Source organism: Ptychodera flava, chromosome 1 (assembly GCF_041260155.1).
Source record: "Ptychodera flava strain L36383 chromosome 1, AS_Pfla_20210202, whole genome shotgun sequence".
In the NCBI taxonomy this organism is placed as follows: Eukaryota; Metazoa; Hemichordata; class Enteropneusta; family Ptychoderidae; genus Ptychodera; species Ptychodera flava.
The window spans coordinates 53,582,602-53,607,928 of NC_091928.1; the positions used below are offsets into that span (position 1 = coordinate 53,582,602).

A 25,327-nucleotide genomic window follows, 5' to 3' on the forward strand; every position below is an offset into this window, starting at 1 on the left:
GGACAATTGATTTGAACGATTGTAAACGGTGCGGACAGTATATTCAACAGCTTACATTATGCAAATTTTGTTGACCATTGTTTGGGTTCCCGTTGCGGATTTCCCGTGTTTAGGGTGACAACGAGGCCTGCGTACATAACTCTATTAGTTTTACAAGTATTATATTACGATTGATCGTCTTTATCGACAAGCCAGACGATGTGAGAGACTTAGGTGACAGTCCCAAATCCGACGAAAGTGCTGAAGCGTGGAAATATAGGCGTCGCGTCGGGTTGGAATATAGAGTTTCATTTGTGATCTAATGTATCATGAAGGTAGGTGTGTTATTTGTAACAGCTCCACACGATTACTAGCCGCCTTCATCAACACATTGCAAGTGGCCTGACCCATTTCTGGAGTGGATCACAATCTGGTTTCCGAAATTTGCCGCTGCGCCCTGTTTTAGCAAAGTATCGTATCTCTATGAAATGAGTCCGACATTGTTCTCAAAGTGCACAGACAGACGCAACAAGACTTGTAAAATAGCCAAATCTCGAGGCAACAACATTGTTTCATGCGGGACAACCGACATACCCTACTAATACTATGATCCCAATACTTACAGTGTACGACAACAATTCATTGTGTGCTGTATTTCCAACAAATTTTACCACCACAAGTCATAATAATGTAGACTTGTTCAGGAATTTGACGATAGTTCTGCTGCAACAACATGTTGGTGAAACTCCCACATGAGCCAAACTTGCAACCTAATAGTCATTACCACAAGCCCTGACCATGGCGGCACGATCGAGTCACCGACTCACAACTGTCAAGAATATTAAATCTACTGAATATGACTATAATTGCAAGCAAAATCTCACGTAAGCTTTGCATGATTGTGATGAGACGCCTTCATCAAATTTTGACGTTCAATGAGATGGATCTGATATCTGATCGTCTATAATCCATACATTTACATTTGAATGATACCGAAGGCTAAATGAGGCTACGTTGATATCATGATAGCGGTAAATCGATTGACATCATTACGGACTACGGTGTACCCATGCACATCGCACAGTATGACCTGAATATTTTAGAAGCGTCCTATTTATTACGATCGAAGGAAAATGTAGAGGCATTTCGCAGGTCGATCAACACCGACACACCTTTCCCTACAGGTGCATCCCTTCATCTGGCAGCCAGGGTAATTCTTTCTGGTACATCCACGATGTGTGACATATGGTATACCTGAAAAGTGACATCTAAAGTTTCTTAATCACTCACGTACAATACCAGATGGTATGGTTGGTCAGGACTGGTTACCATATTTCTATTCGTTGTGAAATTTGCTTTCATCTTCATACTTACTGTTTTCAACAGGATGGAATTGGGCGTGAAAAAAGTTGATAGAATCAACTGTGATAATTGTAAAATATAGGAGGGTTGCAAATGAGACCCCCTCTGACGTGACAGCTCCCCCCCCCCCCTTACCTCTGTTGAGGTCAGAACTTAAAACACTGAAAACATTTTAATTGGGACAAACCATGGTGTTAAAAAGGTTAATTAAACTATACAGAAATCTAGCTAAAACTTGCCTGAAAATGAATGACTCTGGTAATTCCTTAGTTTCAGAGTTGTTGCACTTCCATGATCATGGAAACGCAAGCTGATGTGTATAATTCATTTATTTATCTTTGATTGATTAATTAACCCTTTCACTCTCATTAAACCCTTGGAAAATTACTAAAAAGTCAGGCCTGAAAGGGTTAAGCTTACACTTTTCATGTTACTGTGCTACCATTGCATACATGTATTTCATTTTACCTTTGTGTCATAGTGTTGTTCTGCACCACCACACATTCATTTAAGTTGGCATTGACATATTGAAATTGTGCAGTTTAAATATTCAGCAAGATTCATGTCATAGACATATATAATTTATAAATACATGTATACAGATATCAAGTGTGTTTCAAGGATGTCAAATATCTTGTTCACACTGGCAACCCAACTGAAATTTGGGCCGACGCAAAATAATTGTCCTTTTGGATTAAATTTGGTCCGTGTCCACACCTACCGGTACCAGAATTAGGGCCGACGTAACTTTACCTTCCTTTGTGACCTCTGACCTGTCAAAGTTCAAAATGGCGCATTTGAATATGGCACGCGGTTTCAACTGTTCATGATTTTCCTGTGTTTTTACGCACAAGAAGGGCAAATATGACTACCACTCACCCTTTTAATCATCGGAGAGATCTTCACTATTTATTGGATGAGCATATGGTATATATAAGACCGCGGTGGAGAAATAACCAGTGCGCGGCATTTTTGACATGCCTGTCTAGTCTATTACGTGCACTGTGGAATCGAATGACATGGTCTCGTTTGCGGAACAAAGGTTGGTGGGAAGTTCAGCGTACACGGGATGATATTAAAATGTAAAGGCTGGATTAAAAACTTTCGATAGGTGTAAACTTTAGTTTCAAACGTCGTTTGTTTTGTGCGAATAGGGTGACTAGTTCAACTTCGATCCATAGCGGAGGCCTGGTCAACTGGGACCAGGGCCGACGTAACGTGTCCACACTGGCGATTTGCATCGGACCAAATTTTGCGTCGGCCCTGAGTCGGCCCTGAACCCCCCCTTCTAACCGGGACCAAACTGAGTCGGCCCAGGGCCGACTCAGCGTGTCCACATTGGTTTTTTACGTCGGCCCCGGCCCTGGTCGGGACCTGGGCCGACGCAAACTCGTCAGTCTGAACGTACCAAAAAATTATGAGAATGTTAATCTTATACCTTAGTGTCATAAAGCCAAAACAACATGGAATCTGGTGATGTTTGTGGCTTAATTCTCAACATGTAGATTCACCAATTCCTCAGAATTACATACCACACCCCACGTGTGATGGCAACCCACATTTCTTAGATCTGTACATGTAATTGCAATATGATTTTACCAAATACCATGTACGTAATCATACACACTCTCCTCCCTCCCTTCCTTTCTCTCCCTCCCTCCCCACTTCTCTCTCTCTCTCTCTCTCTCTCTCTCTCTCTCTCTCTCTCTCTCTCTCTCTCTCATACACACACCACTACCAGCACACAATGGCAAAATCCAATTCTTTCAGTGGTTTAATTGGGGTTAAGCTAGAGTTGTGACATTGGGTCTCAACTGGCAAAACAGCTGAATCCATTGTATTGCACATTAATATTTTTTAATTAAAATGCCAAATTCAAAGTCAATATTTAAATGTACAGGTAACCATGACAACAATGTACACTCATACATAGTCACATCAGACATGAAAATGAAAAAGATAAATCTCAGAATCATCCCTTAATGAGGGAATATTAAAGTAATCAAACCATATTGATCATTGATGAGAATTATTTTAAACAAAGGAGAGGAATCTGTGTAAAATGTCATGTATCTATATCATGATGCATAACACTCAACAGCTATTTTCTGTGTATCATCCATTCTCATTGCAATGTTAAGTGAGAAAATTTACAGCAATCATTTATTTCATGAAAAGCACACAGTTGCAGTGACATTCACCGCTGTCTACAATTTTGAATACAAATTGTAGCTGTAAGACAGATCACAGTAAAAAAAAATGAATGCTCAGATATTTCTTAGCAGGTATTCATTGTTGTCAGTCTTTTCATGGAGGATGTATCACAGATCAGGCATTTATGCATGACAAAACAAAACAGTGTGAGAAAGACATAAATTACATTGAGTAAAATCAAACAACTTACTGCTCTCATAAAATTCATGATTTCTTTCAATACCACTTCTCAAGAGCAATTACTTATAAATGTTTGACATAAATTGCAGTCACGACCATCAATAGTTCCGATTATAATGAAATTAGGTGAATGGCTGCCGTAATCTTATCAGATTACATTTTTACCGGTAAATTGAGGAAAGAAATAATTAAATTGTCAAATACGTCGTAAAGCTGGAAAGTGGTCTGTACATAACAACAAACTAATTGCTTGATGTGAGAATTTCCATGATAGAAACAGGCTACTTTCTGGTATATTTTCTGTGTTTGAGCCAGGATAATTGGACTGCAAAATCAAAATTCTATATGTGTTCTCAGTAAATGTTAATTTGTAAACATTCTAATTTTGTAGATTTTTCTCCATCAGAATAATTGTCGGTAAAATTTTCAAGGAAATGCAAATGATTTTTACCCAATTTCTTATCCATTTGATGTTTTAAGGACAAAAAGATTGCTTTGAATAAATTTTCAGATATTCTCCGCCAATTCATGGCTGTATTCAATAGTGTCAATATTAGATTACTACAGAACGTACAAATAGGAAATTTGTACTGCCTTATTAGGTTACTCCGTCACCCCAATTATTGAAGTGCCTTGTAGGCATGGAAACGCTATCGTACTCAGTTTGGCTAGATTGTTCTCCTAAATACATAACTGTTCAATCAATTGAGTCGTTCATCTATTACCTGGCCATTGCCTGTGAAAGCTTTGCAGTTCTTAATGAGCGGTGTCATCCCCATTTGTGTTCACATTCATCCAGCCAAAAAGTTGACATCCATTGGGTTGTACCATTGCATGCTGGTCATAGCTTAAGACAGGAATTACTAGAAGATAATTTACAGTAACTCTCCCCATACAGTGTTATTGAGCCATTATTTGTAACAGTTTTGATGAAAATTTTCTGATCGTTTTCAAGCTTTTGCTAGTAGATTTTACAGAGAAGACCCTCGATTCCTGTATTTATATAATGATGTCAAAGTCAAAAGGCTCAATAAAAGTATTTTGTATATTAAAATGCTATTATAATGAAAACACATACAACAGATGTCTGTGTAATTTGATGTCAAATTCACATATGGATAGGACAAATTACAGGAAAATGATTGTATGCGGTGTTCTTCACAGATAGGAAAAGCAGAGACAGCCAACGTACATAACAATACATAATTTGTACAGTATATACTTTTATTGTGAAAATTTATTATTTTGTACAGCTACTAACATATGAAAAGATTGTTCCAAAATGAGATGGGTATAGCCAACCCCTGAAAATCCCCTTGTGGAAAACCCTGATACTTGGTAAGATATTGATGTAGAGATGGTCCATTTAAATCAATACCCACAATGGCCTTTCAGAAAATTTGCAGTTGTAATTCACCCAACCAATATATAATCATGCGAGTTCAGCTCTGTTGTCATTCAGAAGGATTTGCAAAGAGTAACAATTTTACACATACAAGTTCAGTTCAGAAAAATTACAGTTTTTGTTCTGTACGTGCCAAATATTATTTACAAATCTGTATAAGCAATTATGGAAGTGTACCAATATTATGTAAATGATCATCTTCTTATATTGTTTGTGATAGTTCAAGCTTTATTCCATTTATTCTTATCCTCCTCCTCCCCCTAAAACATTATGTTATTGTCCTGATCCGTATGCTAATAGACCTGTGTATAAGACTGTGATTCGGAGCAAAATATTCAACATTCACAGTTTACTGACCTTTTTATTATTTTTGTCAGATTGAGGACTTTTGCTAAAAATATCTGGAGATTTTTTCAAGAGATAAACATCACTTTCAACTCAGATTTGCCGTGCTACTGCACTAATGGACCGAGATATCAGAGAATGTGAATTTCAACTCTGGCATGTAAACTAAAAGAGATTGTAAACATAGGGATGATGAAAGCCATGTTTCTGCTTGTAACGTCCATGTAGCATAGTTACTGTGTTGTTCATCAGGTCAGATTTGCCAAGGGATTTGCAAGATAAATTTGCATAAAGTCTATCTTAGCAACACATGAGTAATATAATGATTTGCTCAGTTCCTTCAAAGTAAATTTGACTCTGATGAAAAGGGACAGCTGTTCTCTTAATTATGTTCCCTTAATTAAGAACGTAATCAATTATAACACTTGACTTTTCCATTATTGCAAAATTGAATTTGAGAATGTAAGTACATTGTAAATAAAGTCATCTACCGGTATGATATTTTTGCCATTAGAACTTGTTTGACATCTTATAAAGAACACCATGTTGCCATGGAGCTAAGTTTTTCATTAAAATTGTACAATATAAGTAATAATGTTTTTGTGAAGTTTTCTCTATATTTGAGCTTTCAAATCAGCAAATTTTGGATATTACATCAAATTAATATTTCAAAGTGTTGATATAAGAACTCATCTTTGTTCAAATATTCTCTTTCAATTACTTCTCAGAGAAGAGATTGACATGTTAAATAAAGTTAGCATCCAGAAGAAACCAATTTATTTTAACCTTAAAGTTCAAATATTTGGCATACTTTCTAAGCTTGAAAGTTGAAAGCTTTGAGGTCTGAACTCACCAATTCATGCAAAGCTCTTATACAAATACAATGCTTACATGAATGTCTTACCTGAATAGAAATGTGATTGATGGCTGCTGAGTCCATAGGGATTTCTGGCAAGGCTTGGTTCTTATTGAGAATATATTATTCCGATGATTGCTTCAATAACTTGGCCATTCAAGATGTAGACCCCATACCTCAGCAAGCACTGAAGCTCAAAGCGCGTAATCAAAGATTTAATGCCAAACAAAAACGGTAAAACAGAAATTTCATCACCGGTAATGGGTTCAGTAGTTTTCAAATTGTCCAAGGATGACTGGGGTGAATGAAAGGTCATTTAAGGTGAAGTGTCAATCAGTGACAACTCTGAAGATTATCCATCTCTAAGAAATGCTCTTTCATTGCAATTCACAGCAAGGCACTCTTTCATTCACCAACTTGAGGTGTCAGGGGTCTCTAGGACTTTAATTTCACACTCATTTTCTGTGAAACTGAATGTCATTTGTCATCCCAACATAAATAAGGAGATGTTTGACTGATTACCGTAATTATTTTTATGTATTTTCAGTAATTTTAAGGGACTTGTCTACAACAATATTTTACTTTACATATTAAGGAGGTACGCTACCATTCCAAAAAATGTTGGGACATTCTTGAAGTTGACTTTTCTGAAATAATCTTTATGTGTACATTGCAAAGATATGAAAAAATATGGGGTACCCATGCAAAATTTTTGAAAAAACACATGCCAAAATTGACAGAAAACCACTAAATCTCCCATTTTGCGAAATTTGCACTTACCAGCAGAATCTTTATTTTATCGCAAACGATTAACAGATCCCAGTGTGCATACCACATTTTTGCATCGCCAGGACAGCTGAATTACGACAATCAACTAAAATATGTGATGTCTTGTCTTAAAAATTAAATATTAGACCCTAAATTTATCATTTAACTGTAAAATTAGTCTTTTTAAAAAATATAAACTTCATATAAATGCACAAAATAATTTTCAAAATGTTAAAAAGTACAGCAATTTCTATCAAACAGACAGTGTTCTTTGATTTAGAAGCAAAAAAAGTTGGGGTCACCGCGCAAATTTTCTTACTAAATAGAAAAAAGTGACGAAAAAAGGTGAATTTTGTTAGACCTGAGATTTGACCCTCTAGCTTACTGATATTATGTCAGAGCTACAATGTTAATTATTCTCTACTGATCTTTCAAAATAAAACAACTCTCGATTTTTCAGTACAAAAACATAATTTCGGTTCTTTTGATTCATAAAAACTTCCGAAAGAAATATTATAAGGTCACTAGCATGATTTTTTGCCATTTTGTCCAGTTATTCACGCTCACCAGGTTAGATAGTCTAAAAGGAACATGTACATCTTCTGGACAAAAGAGGGCACTCTCCTATATAGAATGGTACCGTACTACATTAATTTACACCTGATTTTATAGCCATCCATGCTCTAGCAGTGCATTTGGGTGTTATATCATGATACATTTTTTGTGAAAAATAGAGACAATGCAAGTACATGTACATGCACATGATTGACAAACCCCCTTGGTATCTTTGCGTTCCTGTGGTAGCCAGAATTGATGTACTATACCAAAGTGATCTGGATGACTACACATTAAGTGACTTTGAGTGATGTTTGCCAGCTAATCTCCGTAAAACAACAAAAAATCAGTGCACACAGATGGTGCATATGGGAAATGCCATACAAATGTAGCTTTACGGTTGGTGCATCATTGCACCAGTGCATGCAGTAATTTGTGTCACTCAAGTCAGTGATAGCTTGGAATCTCAGGCAGCAGCTTCATGTGGTCCACCCAGATTAAAGCAAAGAGTTTATTAAATTCTGCAGCTGTTCTGTCATTTACTGACACTTTCTAATTTTGTCTTTTTTTTAACAGAATGTCAAGGTCAAGGTCAAAACTAGAAAGTATGGACCTTTTGAAAACAATTCTTGATGACGAAGACAGTGACCAAAACAGAAGGTCAAAGATTGGACTGTCGTCGCGCACACACTCAGATCAGGTGCTTGTGAAAAAGTACCAGGAGTTACAACAGCTGCTACTGAAGCAGTACGTTGAGAGCCAGGCATCGCTACAGCAACAGTTTCTAGAGGCCCATCAGTCAACGTCAGCATCAGGGATGTCGGACAGTGCTCCAGAGCATCACCAGAACAGATACTCGTACCATTCCGGTGGTAGACATGCAGAGGTGCCGCGACACCGGCGTGTGAGGTCAGCAGGATACGAGCGGAAACCGAGACATAGTGACCTGAGGGGGTCAAGGGTGACTTCTGCATTGGGTCACCGCCGTAAGATGGACGTACAGGGGACTGGCTACTCTGATGATGAATTTGAAGATGTTGACGATGATGAAGTAGAGGACATGGTTCTGTTAGAAACAGCGCCTGTTGAAGATAAGCCAAGAAGGAGACAGTATGAGAACAAATTATTCATCTAGTTCTGCATCGTATAGTCAGGACAGCCAATCAGATGGTGGCTCAGACATTGATGAATCTGGTGACCATGGCGATGACAGCTTCAGATTTAAGCGGGTATCTTTTTCCACAGTGTTGGACAGTGACACAACTGATAAGGAACTCAGCTCACCAAGATCAACTCAGCACAAAGGAATCTTGAAATACTCATCCCCCAGGGAAAAGATAATGTACACTTATCCCGGTGCACAGCCGCGAAGCAGAACGCTGGACAATGACGAAATACGGAAAGCAACAACCATTCTGTCAATGCTTCACATTCCGGCAACCAGATTAGGACTGCCTCGGTATGATCCCAGCATTGATCAGAGCAACCGCAGAGTTGTGACTGTCAGGCAAAAGAAGTTCAAACGGAAAGTCAAACCGCCACCCCCAATATGTCTTTCCCCAGGAGTTCCACAGACTCCCTCTCCAAGACCCCCACGGGAAGTACAGCACTCTGATCACAAGCTAGCTGACAGCGGCAACCCTGAACTTTTATTATGGTTGAAGAAGAAGAACGCACTACTCAGGAAACAGAGGAGGGAGAAACTGAAGAAAGAGAGACAGGAGAAAAAAGCGGAACAGAAAGAAACGGAGAAGAAAATTGAAAGAATGGTGGAAGCTGAGGAACTTTACGCAGATTGGCTCAAAAAGACAAGGAAAGAGACTCTTCTGACGAGGAGGAAACAGCGGCAGAAAAAGACGGCTGAAGAAGCCATGCTAGAACATCAGAAAGCTGAAAGGGATAAGAGACTCCAAGAACTGAAAGTAAAAGAGGCAGAGAGGAAAGCAGCAATGGCTGCTAAGATGAAAAAGAAACCAAGTAATGCTAAGGGAAAGGCAAATCAAGGCTCTGAGACAGAGGTAAAGGAAGGTGAAAGGTCACCTGAGGACACAAAGGAAGGTCAAGGGTCAGAGAAAAGTACAAAAGGAACTTCTGCTGGACAAGAGAATGTGAAAAGTGAAGAACAGGGAAAAGAAAACAAAATGGAGGAGACTGTTGCAAACACTAAAAAGACTAAAAGAAAATGTAAAAATAAAGTACATCCTTCAAGTGCTGATCCAAGGGGAAGGAGTAAGACTGTTAGGGACCCTGATGGAACTCTAGCAAGTAACAATGATTATGTCTACAGAAAACCAGGGAAGAAAGGCTCAACTCAGGATGGTAGTAACCCATCGTTGTCAAGGTACCAGCCAAAGAGGAAACCCAACCCCATGAGTAAGATGAGCTACGATGAATGGCTGCAGCAGAAACGCAAAGATGAAAACCGACAGAAACTCAAAGAAGAAGTCAGGAAAGCAAAGGAAGTGTGGAGTGATCCTTCACTGGAAAATATAATTCCAAAACTGGCGAGGGAAAGGATTGAAAAGGCTACGGAATCCAAGTTGAAGGTTGATACAGGACTGAAAAAATCACCACGAGATCGGCGTAGTCCAAGTCCATCAGGGAAGAGGCCGGCATCAGCCAGTAATGAGTCTGCCAATGGAAGTGCCACAGGGAATGGGAAAGCCAGGAATTACACCTGGAAGCCTGAGATGGATCCCAGAACAGAATCTCCAAAACCGAGCACTGCAAAACCAAGATTAGGATCTGCCAATGGAAAACCACCCACTCCACCACTGTCAGGTAGACCGGGATCCGGGAGCAGGAAAACTAAAAGTGCTCCAAGTAAAATATTAAAGACTGAACGACCAGAACCACAGGGTTGTGAGATCACAGATGAACAGAAAACAGATGGTGGCTCACAGCAAAACAGCTCCACTACCAATGAGAAGACAGAGGGAAAGTCAGCTGACGATGTTGCAGCGAATCAGAAGCCAGGTGAAAAGTCAACTGATGATGACACAGCCAATCAGAAGGACACAACTGTCAAGGATGGTGTAGAAGACCAACTTGATAAGGAAACCAGTGACACGTCTGGTGAGAAAGTCAACTCAAAGGAAGACAGTGGGTCTACAACTCCAGAGAAGAGCCAGGGCACTGATGGCAGCCAATCAGATCTCAAGAATGGCGACCAATCAGAAAACCGGGATGAAAAACAAGAGACAGAGGACATCAGCCAGACAGGGACAGATGAGTCAGAAGCAAATAATGAAACAACAAAAACAGAAGAAAATGATGAAGAGACTCCAAGATCTAAGAGCAAAGTTAGCTTTAATTTGGATGAAAATGTGAATATACCGCCCCCGCAGTCCGATGCAGAGAAGAAAATGGAAGATGTGTTGAGAACAGCTAATCTGATGGATGATTTTCTGAGAAAGGAAAGTGACAATGGAACTGATGAAGGCAAAGTGTCTGGAACTAGTGACACAACTAGTCAACAAGACGTACAGGGTGGTGTGTTTATTACAGAAACATCAGAAGAGAATTCAACATAATTAGAGTGACAATTTATGTCATGGTGATAAATTTTGTATGTGACAAAAAAAAGCAATGGGATTCATTTTGCTATGATTGACTGTGATCAAAGAAAGCCAATTTGGTGTTCACATTGTTATGAATAGATTGTAAATGCATTATATTGTATAGTTTGTCTGGTCTCATTTGGCTATGTTCATATTTCAGATACAAATTACCAGTGCCCCAGGGTTTGCTAATTAATGCAATGAATTAAAAGTGTGCTACATTTGTATTTCCAGTGAAAAAGTTTGAAAAAATTTAATTCAGTTGAAGACAAGTGCAAGTCTTTCTTTAATATATGAGCTTGAACTCTGAGGTCAATTAGCAACTATATACAGTAGAAAATTGGCCGACGAACGGGAAATACAATACTTGTTAAAAGGCATGGGATAAAAAACTGCAATGGTTAAAACAAATATAGTAAAATACTGCAATTGTTAAAACAAATACAATAAAATACTGACCGACCACGCAGGAAATAAAACACTTGCAAATTGCAGAGACTAGCCTCTGTGATTTGCAAGTGTTTTTATTTCACCCTGGTTTCACCTCTGTCTTTTAACAAGTATTGTATTGCCCATTGGTCGGCCTAATTTTACTGTATTCATTTTCACTTGCTGCAGTTTTTTTTTCCTTTTTGAGGTCGTTTGTAATTTTTATGAACATGTAGTCGTTGCTATTATCTGTCCTTGACAAACAAATGTATTTATAAGCATAGTTTACAAAAATTAAGTATCTCTAAATTTGTACAAGGATCTTTACGTTATACAAGTGCCACACTTACATAACTGACACAGCACGTTTTATACATTATTAGACGTAACAACGTTCAGCAAACAACAAGTCTTGAATTGCCTCATTTAACCCTGAACACCTGTACATGAAATTATCGTGTGTAGCCAAACAACAGACTATAACACTTTCACAATACCACTTTATCTGCGATCTATATACTCCATAATACATTTTAATAGAGGTCTTTGGAAGTCTTCCTGAACCAAAGCGAGCTTAATTGTTTAAGATTCATCATGAAAGGGAGGATATGCTTCAGTGGTATTGATTTGCTTTGCATTCACCAAACTTTTCTGTGAGTGCAACCTGTATCGCATGCAAACAATACACCATCATAAATCTAAATGTAAAGTAGTTTGTTTTGGTACTTTAATGAGATAAGGGGGTTAAGGCAGGCAGAGACATGAACCCAGATGACATTAAAATTCCTCTGCATGGCCATTTCTGTTTAGCCGCAGGTGTCACCCTTCATGCTTCTGTCGAACAGACCCACTTAACTACAGGAAAGGGGAGCACTTTACTAAAATGTGGTAGTGAAACGTTTAATCCATACGATATTGGATGTGCTCACATTATCCACATAAAAGCTGGTATGTGCTTGATCCCTTTTACAGTTTAGGGTAGAATGTGCCTTGGGGACAGATATTCAGACTCTCAAACTTTTACAATTTCCTTGTGATCTACCACTTGTGGTGGCTCATTTTGAAGCTTATCGGGTAAACAAATGTTCACCAGCTGAGTTTTGTGAAAATCAGGAATTTTATAATTCCTATAGAGATAACACAGGATGGCAGCCATTTTGAATTTCAAAACTTGGTAATTATTGGGTTCTCAAGTACCTAAATCCACTCTGTTACCCCCTATTTTTATTCATAATTTTGAAAGAGAGTGGTTGAAAGTTTGGGAAGTTGAACAAATGTTTGTCTTTCAAAGATTCAAAATACAATGCTTTTCAGAAATACTAGGACACAAAATACCGGTAGGATATAACATTTAGGGAATACATGTATATGCTGGTTTCAAAATGTAAATGAAGTATGAAGTATATTTTTTGACAAAAGGAACAAACTTTTTTACAAGTTATTTGACATAATGCGACACATTTTAGGATATTTTGAAATTATATTATTGACAAAGTTGGAGACTAGTAAGAAAAGTATAACTGATATAGAAAGAAAAATATTTTACTAATGTTATTTTGAGATGTAAATGTATTGCTACTTGACGCAGAGTCTTCAGAATGTGTATAAATCTGTGCTGTGTTGAAAAATCCTATTTCTCTTCATCAAGGTATAACTTTATAGACATCACAACAAAAGTAATTACAGTTAAATGTTTTAAATTTCGCACAACTCATTGAAATGATTCTTTAACCCTTCCCGCCCCATTTTCCTTTTTGTTAAAGTCCAAGTTTATTGTGAAAACAATAGCTTGTACCAAAATGTGGCTGTGAAAGGGTTCACGTGTAATTTCATAACCATTCATTAGAATTGCCTGAAAAGGTCAAGTTCACTAGCTTTGTGCTTTTACTGAAATTTTTATCATAGTTGAAACAGAATTAGAACGGATCAAGAAAATGACACAATAATTGTGACGCTCAATATTAAAACATAAATATGGTGTCTATAGATTTGTTTCAGCTTTTCTTGACACCTGAACAGTTTCTAAAAACAGTCACTTTGCCACCGTTAAAGGCAAAATTTTGCATAATCATAAAATTGTTAGACTATTGCTGATGTTATGGATGAAATTTTACACATACCATTCTGCTGGTTGAAATGTGATGCACTGTGGTGAAGTGAAATGTGCTTGCAAATATAAGCATACATGTATTGCACAAGAAATCTTTTATGCTATCATATCTGTGGTATGCAATGTGTTAGAAATTACACCTTTGCAGTATTATATATTGCTTCTCAGTTCATTTTTCATGCTGATTATCAAACAGTTTTGCTAGTTAGATATATGAATATTCATAAACCACTTCCATGACTGCAATGTCACTTTCCTATAATGAAACATGACATCAAAGTAGAAGCTGAGACTACAGCCTGCCTTTTTAAAGGGCTTGGATATGTGAAATTTACTGATATCAAAGCAGAATTCATCACTGTAGCCGGACTATTAAGGGGGCTTGGGTCTTGGAAATTTACTGAATGTGCCATCATTACTGTAATTGTCAATGACTTAAAGCTTAAACCAGATCATCAGCCATCTTTACAAAAGCACTTCCTATTAACAGCTGGGCACATACTTATTGTACAATCAGACTGAGAGTTCACATTTAGGGCATTAGAACCAAGTGGCCAAATGTTTCAAATCTGCTGTGAAAAATGTACAAGAAATGTTACCCCATTGTTGAAGGGACGTTTTTGTATAGCTAGCTGCCAGTGTAATCCCTTCTTGAAGTCACTGGCAATTATGGCAATTTGAAATGAACTCTAAAACATCCCAGCTGTGGTAATTTCAATTCCATTCCACACAGTATGCTGTATACAATGAGAGTATAATGTACTGGTAGACCTTCATGGAGTATTCATTGCTGTAACCTGTTCACCACAATGCCCTGTGGACAAGTCCACCATTACCATTGATAACTATATATTTGGGCCAAACTATTATTGTGAAAGGGTGAAAACTGTCAATAACACTGTCCAAACAACAACAACAACACAGTCTATATTGATTTCAAGGGCGAGAACACTTTAAACATCAAAGCATCATAACATTATCTAACTGGCAAGACAACACTAGTTTTGGTACTTAACATAAATATAATCAGTAGCACTTGATATCAGATGCTTATTATTATGTAAGATAGTTAATATCATAGATTTATTTGTAAATATTTTAATATGCTCTGTATATAATGCTCCATAGAAAAATAGAAATATATCACACAATGTATAATTAATTATTGCAACTGCAAGAAGAACTATGTTTATTTTTCTAACTTAAAATGATCAAGCAAGTATTATTCTGTGCCAAATTCTGAGATAATGGAAGTAGGCCATATGGTGTAGCTTTCAAGATACTGTTGATTTCATACATTTTTGTACCAGCACGGTTTTTGTGGTTGCTGAGTTGCATATACCAATGTGAAATAATTGCAATATAATGTTGTAATAAACTCAAACCTTTAAATGATCTTTTGTTGTAAAATGATTGTTGTTGGCTTGTCATAGACATAAACATAAAACAGAGAAATTGTTCACAATTTAAAGGGTTGTTTTGTTAGCAGAACATCTCATAAAAGTTTTTGAGAAAAAGTAAGAAAGCTGAGTAGTGCGATAAACCATATTATATTGTTTACTTTCTCAAGATAACCCTTTGAATTAAGTCACTTGGCATTATCCTTTTACATGTAGTGTACTACAAGACCCTGAGATATGAGCGCTTTGAATCCTATATCATTCGAATTAGAACAGACAGCAATTTCAAAGATATAGCAAAGATCACAAAGTGTTACATTTTTTCAATCTTAACATTAAGTCATGGTACAGAAGACAAACTTTGGTGTGCATGGTTGTGTGCATTGGTACATTGTCAGATTTGAAAAGAGTATGCATCATTAAATTTATAAGTAGGTTGCAACCATGTGTTGGTATATTCTGTCTAATCAGACACTGTTTTTCAGGTTTAAACAACCAAGTCTACGGGTATATTGCACATGAGCTAGTGTTCATAAATAAATACAATTTGAGTTCCAGACTACAGTAAATGTTGATTCATTGAATAGATCTGTTTACAGGCAATCCTTAATGTTGAACAGGGCTGTTCATTTTGTCAGGATGCTAGAGTCCATCAATGGTCATAATCCTCACTCCTGTTTATAATAGCTCACATTTAGTATAATTTTGATAAATACCAAAGAGAGTTTATATGGTAAGTCTGCAGCATCTGTATGTATGTTAATATGTGCGGATGTATGTCCTTCCACCCAGGGGTGGAGATGTGAACTTGTTCAAATGAACATGTCAGTGTCGAAAACATACAAATGAGAGGTAAAAAACAAGAAAATCCTGCACATTGCTAAAACTCTGTAACCACAAACTAGATTTGGTTCCAACTTGGTATGAAGGTTGTTCAAAGTGACTTTTAATTAGTAAGATTTGTTGAAATTGTGGTGAAATTATTATAGTTGTATTTATGGAGCAAATTTTCCTGTAAAAAATCTCTGAAAAACCTGCTAGTCTCATTGATTTTAGACTTTGTAGGCATGATCTTCTGGTCGGTTGTTGTAAATTTTCATATTTATATTTTTGCGGCAATTTTTCACATTTTAGGTCAAAACATTTTCTCTGAATTAAATATTCTGATTGCTGTGAAACATGGTATGCAGGCTCCTAGGGGCAATTTAGTTTAGTGTCTTCAAATTGTGGTGAAATTTTCATATATTTTTTTGGCAATTTTTCCCATTTTTGGTCAAAAAAAAACCTTTTCTCTGAAATCGTTCTTTCAATTCCATTGAAACTTGATATGCATGTTCCCAGGGGTAAACTTTGCTAAGTATGTTCAAATTGTGACAAAACATGCAATATTGTATTTTTGTGACAATTTTTGCTGTTTTTGGTCAAAAAATGCCAAATATCTCATTCTTGAATTCTCTGGTCAAATTGCAAAAACTTGAGAATCGCTGTAAACTACACCTTTGTATTTGATGTTTAGGCACTAAAATGTAAATGGGAATTAGTTTGAATGAAACAGCAAATGTGTAAACTTAATTTGTGAAAATGTCTGTAACTATGAGTCAGAATATTTCGTTAGTGATATTTTTACAGAAACACAACCAAAAACCTTTAAGCCAATAATAAGTGATTTTCTCAAATATTACTGCTTGATGAATTACCAAGTGTTGTATCACAAAAGGACATCTTCACCTTGGTATATGGTAGATTGCATCACTAATTTTGATGTAGCAGGCTGCATGGTGTCGATATGTGTGTGTCCATTGCAACAGCTGCCAACAATTCAAATGCACTTGACATTATGATTGTTACAAGCTAGGGCCCATAGAAACTATAAAATGTTGTAGATTCACTCTCTCTGGCCTGCTACATTGTACCGAATGTGACCCAGGTGTCGTTGACACTAATAAAGTATGTGTTTTAGAATAATATAATGACGATATTTTCACCTTTTTATAGCTGACTTTTCAAAGATATTACTTAGATTCACTTTACCAGTAAAACTGCACGATTGACTCAAAATCATCAAGTGAACATCTCCAATGTACAGGAGGTTGAAGTTGTGTTTATCAAGGTCTGTCAGTGTTACCCTCTTGGTCGCAAGTTGTCGATAGGTGGCGCACTAATCAGCAGGGATATCATTCGACTGTGTCCGTAATATAGACAGGTATGCATATGGGCGGTGTAAAAAGTGTACCCTAACCTTGTTTGTGCATCAGCCATTGACATTATTACCACGTGACAACATAATTGGCAAGAATCCAAGCGTAACTAGTTGTACGGACTTCCTCTGTCTAAAGCTAGCTTTCCGACATTTTCTTCACCCATGTCTAGTCTCCCGCCGTTACTGTTTGCAGATAATTAGTGAAATCTACATCGTTTCGGTAAGTCTGAGACTAATCTAAGGATATGTATGTGTACATTTTACATCATTTAAATAACATTATCCACTATGTAACATGTAAACATGTAATCCCCTCGAAAGGTTGATTTTAGACTGCCAGGTCAAATCCGTCAGGACTTGCACCAAAATTGCGTAAGCTTGGGACCATAATAGTGAACAAATAACAGTATTAATTCACTGGTAAATATGGAAATGTCTGTATTTTAGAAGAATTCAAAGTATAGGGAACGTTACAAACGTTTTCCGTACGCCGCTGTTAGCTGACGGAAATGGCAGAATCTTGTAAACAGATCTAGAGGCAACGGTAAAATACCTGTAGCTCAAGGTTCACAGTTTCAGAAGTCTTGGGTTTATATGAGAGTTCTGACCTTATTAATTGTTGGGTTCAAATTAAGTCATTTTATTATATTCACAAAAATCTTGACGGCGCCTTGTACAATATTTCGCTACGACCATGATTAACAGCAAGTGCTGTATAAAAAGTCTGAAAAGGGTAGTCCGACTCCTGCTCGCAATCTGAAACCTAATGGAGGAAACATTTAAAAGGGTTACGTTGATTGGAGAAGGATATATACAAGTAATTTGTCATTAATTACTGGTGATTTGGGAAAATTCCGAGAAAGCTAGAGACATGGAAGCTCATAAAAGTATAAAAATTCCAAAAATATCTCAGAATGACAAATGGACAAACGTTTCCACACTGTTTTAAGAAAAGTATGGAGTAATAGGTAGATAATATGTTCCCATGTCAATCACCGAATACACTGATAATCTTGTTCAATCGATCCAAACCTGTATTGTTTTTCTAAAGTCAACGCAAACAAGATATTCATATGAACAAAGTTATTAATACGTTGACTAATAAATCGTAAATATGAAACATTTATATCACTAATACCGAGTTATTATTTTATCCGGGTTGAGCTTCCTTATATCTTTCTTAGGAGCAGCACTCGATAAAAACCTTGTATGTGTATGAGTTGTGTATGACATAGGCAGCCGGCGGGCTGTAATACTATACTCCAATATAGGGCTGTAATACTATACTCCAATATAGGAGTATAGAAAAGGCGAAGGTGGCCAGCTTATAAAGCCAGTCCTCTCTATACGACCTTCAAACCTTTTTTACCCGCTCCTACCATTTAAATCGCTGTATCTTCATTACCGATGGTTAATAAGCTGGCCATCAAATCTACCTTGTTTGGCCCTTCATAATTGTCGCCTAGTGAAACTATCGCTCTTGAGCGACCCGGATGAAATACTAACTCGGTGATATTAGTGTTTCATATTTGCGATGTTATTTTTAATAATTACGATGATAATATCATATTTTTAGACTATTAATTTTCAATTCGTCTGTGTAAAATACGAAGGAAATTCTTGTCAGTTGATATGTTGTACTTTATCTGCAATAGCAACTGTATTGCGCCACCAAGGTCTCACTAGACATAACTGTGAATGCAATAACGTAGCATATTTGAGTAGCCACCTAAAAGGTTTGAGTTAATCCCGTCTTAAACCTTTTTGAAGTTTTGACTGTGACATTTCCCTGACCCAGACTACTAGTATACTTTCACCTGTGTCACACATTGCAGATCATGATCTTCTTGTGTACTTCGTTTGTTTACTAGTCAGTCTGTTCATGAATCAATAGGTTATAGGTTGTAAGGGACAAGCCCTGATGTTCAATGAAGTCGTTTCATTGTCAGGATTCTAAAGCCAGTCAGTACTGACCTGGTACTGGCCTGCACGTCTGTCTATTTTTTGAAACCTTTGAAGCCTCAGAGGGCTTTTCAAAGATACGGCTCGAATCTATTTTGCAGATTCAAAATCAGCAGTGAACATCTCTTGTGTAACAGAAGGATGGAACTCTCACGTGATTGTTTCGTTGGCTTTAAGTTTGGCCAAAATTATCGATATATGGCGCCCTGGTCACTAGGATTATCATTGACAAACGCAGTTAGCAATGTTTACAAGGGTTTTATAAATAGAGACGGGTATTGGTAATAGGCGGACAGTGTACCTTTACATGAGCCATATCACAATGTAATCACGTGACAATAATTGGCAGCAATTCAAGTTTGGCTTGTATAGACTTCCTTCGTGTAAGCTTGCTTTCCGACATTGTCTTCGCCTATGCCTCTTCTCTTGTTGTCTTTATAATTCATGAATTCTATATCGATTCCGATACGTCTGTAAATAAGTAAGCATAATGTATGTGTATAAATGTCACATGTTTTTGATAAAATTGTGTACTATAGTTTCTCTAGCTTTGACAATGTTAATCTCCCTCAAGATACTAATTTGTGCATGCCAGGTCAAAGCTTTGGCATACTTGCGATCATAATGCCTAGTGTACAAACATCAATACAAATCAATAAAACAATGAAAATGTTCAACATTTCTCTCGTTGTAAGCCAAAGGAAAGGCAAAATCTTGTAAATACATGCATTTTTAATGACAATGAAAGTTTAAAGAGTTAACGGTTTCAAAATAGGGTCGACAAAAATAAGTGTATGAGCTCTCATATTCTTTATATGATATAATATACTTTGTAGTTAAGAATGGGAACGGATATTAAAATCACTATGTGTTTTGAACTAAATTTAATTTTATACCGTGAAATGTAGTTCTATTGGCCAATATTCCCTACCATCATGACCTGCAGAACAGCAATATGGACACACTCATGCTCGCAAACTGTAACCGACAAGAGGAAAATGTTCTATCGTTTGATTTTGAGAAGGATCTAACTGTAATCCGTCACAAATTATAAGTAATTTAGGGATATCCATAATTTAGAAAAATTGAATCCTTCAAAAAACAATCTAACAGTGTTAGAAAAGGAGGATAATTTGAAAATAATTATATCAAATTAATGCGTCTCTGCCATTTCTGCACATCGGGATGTCGAGTGTTCCCCCGAAATGTATCTATACTATGCTAAATCGTATGCAAACACTTCGTCCACTGATATTTCAATAAGGGGAAGGCAAACAATATACGGCGAATTTAGTGACACTTAATGTTGTTCAGCATTATTTATAACGTAGCTGCATAGAAAAGATAACATTTCGAATACTAATCAAACAAATAGCATGTACTCCCTCCATACAGGGTTTAGCCTGAATAAAAAACATGGGACAAAGGTCAGTAGCGCCATTTCTGATAAACAGGTCGCAACAGCTCCATACCTGTCACCAGTCTCCCTCTTGAATGTCGTCCCTGCGATATCGTTGATAGTGCTTGGCGTCAATGTAATCCAGTGAAAATGGGGTTAGCCGCATAACAAATTGAAATAGAATTTTTATCTTCAGAGTGCATTTGGAAGAGGTACTCACCAGTCTGAGAATGACATATTGAAGGTTTACCTGAATGCATCAAGGGGAATTGTGTCTAATTTGCATAAATCAAACACAGCTGCACAGTCCGACAAAACCTATTTTAGTGGGGTGTTAGGATGCTATGAAATTGTGAAGTTAATGGCAAAATTATAAATAGCTGTATATGAATACTTGATGGCACGAACGTCTGAGGAGACGGTGATAATGTACAGCTTTCTTATAATGCAGACCAGTGAACACGATGCTTACACACGGCTATTTCTAATTTTACTTTTTTTTCATAGGACCAGTCAGTCTCTGCAAAATTAAATGAAAATTGAGTGAGAAAGTCGCGTATTACAGTTTTACCAAAATTTGAATCCCAGGATCATCATTCAAATTCTCAGTAACTGTATATAAGTCTACACATTTATGTGGCATGGTAAGTTGGTGAGTGTAAAACCTAGAGTACTCTCTTAATTCCTGGTACTCGTCTTCCTTTTGGCATTATGTGATGTACACTTCAGTAAACACTATCATGACAACAATATGTGCCGTATTTTTGGCGCTGTATTTACAAACCTGATACAAGTCATTCCAACATAAAGAAAGGAATACGCCAAGTGCGTTAGGGGTTATAAATGGAGCAGTCTTCTTATAGGTAATGTAAGAAATAAACAATATAGATGTAATGTCAACATGACAGGGTTTCTACAGTCACAACTATTTATCCTCTCAAGCAGTTACACAGCATACCAGGCATACCAGGCATAAAATTCTTTTAATGTCAACCAAAGTTAACCTGTTGTTGAAATGGTAGCTTAACTAACTAAGAAGTATTTATTATGCGCACTCCTTTCTGTAAAACTTTCCTACAAAACATAGCTTTGTTCATTTCCGTCACAGCTAAGCTCGACTCAAATGGCACCTGTATGTGTCTAATATATATTTGTATCAGCAAATTGTACCATATTTCTAACTTTCGGACCGACTTGAATTTTCCGTGAGTTTTTACACAGGTTTGTATTGTCTTTGGCTCGAGTTACTGCAGTGTCTGACCCTCGCTGTCAAAACTTTTTGAGCCACTGTGACCAAATACATCAGTCAGGGGTGGCCATCGTCGTTTAAAAGATCGGAAAGTCAAATCGTTTTGATCATGTGCTGAACGATTTCAATCTGCTACAGTATGAACAACGATGCGAATTACTGCTTTTGAATTGACTAATCTTCTGAAGGTAACAGTGTGGATAACAACAAAATGTGCATACTATGTGAAGATATTCTGGTGATTGCATTATTATTTCAAAAGACTGTCCTTCGAAGAGATCCCATTTTGGCTGTTAATTACCACTAATCGAAGAGACCAATCAGTTTGATTTGGGAAATGTTATAACGAATGATTGTGTGTCATGGGGAGTGTTACGATTTTCTTGATTCGATGGAACAAATCTCAACGTTCAAAGGGTTCTAATCATGACTATCTCTCCCTTCAAACAGTTCCACTGCATGACAGACACGACGCACTTAATCTCTATGCAAAGTTGACCTGACAGTACAGTGGTGACCCGAACTAAGGTAAGACCTATTATCACGCACGTAATCTATATTGGAAGTTAACCTGAAGTGACCTGACTGAGACGAGAAGCATTTATCATACGCCCACTGTTCAGTGCTTTGAACAACAGCGTTACCAAACAAAGCTTGATAAACAGGTCAAAGATCATCATTCAAATCCTTTTAAGGAGCCCAAAACTTTACTTTCTAATACATCCTTTTCGTATACAATTGTCGCCATAGCAATGGTTAGAGCTTGATATTATGCAAATTTGCTCAACAACACAACAAACTTCATGTACTCACATCGTTGTGAGTACATCTCTCCATTCTTCTTAATTTACAGGCCTTTTCCATGGTCACTGTACATACCCTGGATGGAGCCTGAGTGGGGTCATGGTTTCGTTCAACACCAACTTTGCAGCTCCTTCAGATGTTTCCAGTTCCAGCCGCTCACTTCGCCTTTTAAATGCGAAGACCATACGATAACTTAATTCAAACGCCAGGAAGAAACTAAATAGAAGTACCATGGCATCTCCAGTTTCTGACGACCAGGGTCATCAAGCTTCTCAAACTGGATATAATGAGCAAAGTCAAAATACACCAGTTTGCGGACCGGAAAATGAACCTGACAATGAGTCATCTTCTCTGCTCTTCCTTTTCGAGACGTGGAATACAAAAGGTGACGAATCAGCACCATGTCATAAAGATATTGTAGAGCATTTTTGCAACAAGCAACTGAACTCAAATGAAAAATTGCAACTCTACTCCACTGTACTAGATGTCAATGTGAGTGAAGACCAAAGGAAAGACGCAGTTGCTGTAGGTGTCATTCTGATTCCACCCAAACGAAAGAAGAACACCAATCCTGAAAGAGATCCACCAACATTACATTGGTTATTCTATCATGAAATTTACTATCCACAACTTCGGAACGTGTTAAAGAATGTGAAGTATGTTGTGGGATACAAATCGATTACAGAAAGAGCCGCAGAAGAGATCCAGGAAGGCCTTTTTCCTAATGCTCGTTTAGAGCTGATAGATCTAAATGCCTTGCCTCCCCCTCCTGGTGCTCTCTTTGTATTCACAACTTGGGATAAGAGTCATTTGGGCTTGTCACAGTATCACAGAACTCTGGTGCAAGATTTCTGTGCAAGAAAGGCTACGGTGGGCGAGGTTCTTAAGGTATACTCAACTCTACTCAGTATTGATGTCAGCAAGAGCCAGAAAGAAGATGCTGAAGATTGTAGCGTTACCTTAATTAAAGCCCAGAGAAAAAAACGTGCCACCCCTGAAGAAGATCCCGTCCAGCACAACTGGCTTCTTAATCACGAAATCCATTATCCGGATTTGAAAAAGCTTAGAAATATCCACTATGTAGTTGGCTATGCTCCCAACACAGGCAAGGCTGCAGCCGACATCAAGGAACACATTTTTCCAGAGGCTAAGCTGTATTTAATCAATCATAAACATTCAGAAGATGACAGTCTCCCTTTAACATCGAATCCATCGCAATCAAACTTTGACGATAACATGCTTGAAATGGCACAAAAAGCAGATGCGGTATTTTCTATGGGACCCAGCATGTACAATTATTTTGACAATAAATACAGAGCGATTACAAGTGCAGACAAGTTAAAAACAATACCGCATGTCCAACTTCTTCCAAAACCACGACCATGTTTCTTCAACGAGACAGTACAACTGCAAAATGAAGTGCGAAATCACGTCATAATAAGCTATGGTAAAGTGGATTTGAAGAAGCTGGATAACTATGAAACTCTAGCCTCAGCGGTTGATAAAGCCGGTCGTTCCCGATATGAAAACCATGCCGGTATTCCGACATGGGAAGTGTGCAGTGTCCATACGATAGATGCTGAAAAAGTCAGTGAAATCATTCAAAAACTGAAAGGCAGCCATTGTAAGTTACAGGTGAAAGAAGTGTCTACCGCAGAACAGCTCGTTAAGGATCTTAAGCAATCACATCTCTGCCTTGCAAAACGGGATGAAGACTATGGTTTCCACGGTTTAGAAGCAATGGCCATAGGGTTACCTATCCTTGCAGATGATGATTCCCAACTGGCACAATTCATCAAGGACTATTTCCCCGACTGCATGGACTACTGTATTCTTCGACGTGACGAGAAACGCTCAGAGAAGATCATGAATATGATTAGCCATACAAACACGGCTTTCCAACAGGCTAGGAAACTTAAGATGACGTACATGATGAGCGAAGCCGTTGCTAAAAGTTATGCCACGTTTGCAGCGATGTTCTTACCACAGATTCAAATCAGAACTGTAAGTCTTATTGCCATCAAACACGATGCTTGCATCTTTCAGATATTCCTCCGGATCGGTATTGCTGTATTGGTATAGCAACTACTTATATTTTGTCAATCAAATGGTAATATATTTTGTGTGGGCAATTTCAGAAATTGTGTAAAACGACCTGAAAAGTGCATGACAGCCATACCTATTCTTTGACGAATATTGAACTGTATACGTAATGCCTTCCAAAACCTCCACATTATATTTTTCTCTCTACAAACTACAGGTCTCGAGGTTTATATTAATCTGAAAGATCTTGACAGCGGACATTTTATCCGAAGTTTGAGGAACAGAGTTATTGAAGTACTTGGCAATGAAAAAACTCGACAAGAAGTTGAAGACAACTGTCGCAAGTCAGTCGGTGATGTGGGAATAGGAAAGATGAGACCAAGTTCCCTTGTAATCCCAATCCGTGTCCCACAGCTTCTTAATCTCTACAGATTGAAAGAAGCTTGCAAATCCGATTATTTAGCAGGATCTATGGGACCAATATTGATTACAGAGGAGATGACGAAG

General features: G+C 37.5%; 2 protein-coding genes across 2 annotated transcripts; both read left to right on the plus strand.

The window, feature by feature from the left end:
• Positions 1-76: 76 nt before the first annotated feature.
• Positions 77-11,240, plus strand: LOC139140874 (protein starmaker-like). The gene is made up of 2 exons (XM_070710347.1): positions 77-314; positions 8,241-11,240. The coding sequence occupies exon 2, from the start codon at positions 8,777-8,779 to the stop codon at positions 11,195-11,197; it is 2,421 nt and encodes an 806-aa protein (XP_070566448.1). The 5' UTR covers positions 77-314; positions 8,241-8,776; the 3' UTR covers positions 11,198-11,240.
• An 11,182-nt stretch (positions 11,241-22,422) lies between these two features.
• On the plus strand, positions 22,423-25,287 carry LOC139140884 (uncharacterized). The gene is made up of 2 exons (XM_070710358.1): positions 22,423-22,501; positions 22,827-25,287. Exon 2 carries the CDS (start codon positions 23,009-23,011, stop codon positions 24,857-24,859), a length of 1,851 nt encoding a protein of 616 aa, XP_070566459.1. The 5' UTR covers positions 22,423-22,501; positions 22,827-23,008; the 3' UTR covers positions 24,860-25,287.
• The last annotated feature ends 40 nt before the right edge of the window (positions 25,288-25,327 follow it).

Bases quoted from the DNA above. Each gene is read 5' to 3' on its own strand.
- LOC139140874 (XM_070710347.1), top strand. From the start codon at position 8,777: ATGAGAACAAATTATTCATCTAGTTCTGCATCGTATAGTCAGGACAGC.
- LOC139140884 (XM_070710358.1), top strand. From the start codon at position 23,009: ATGGCATCTCCAGTTTCTGACGACCAGGGTCATCAAGCTTCTCAAACT.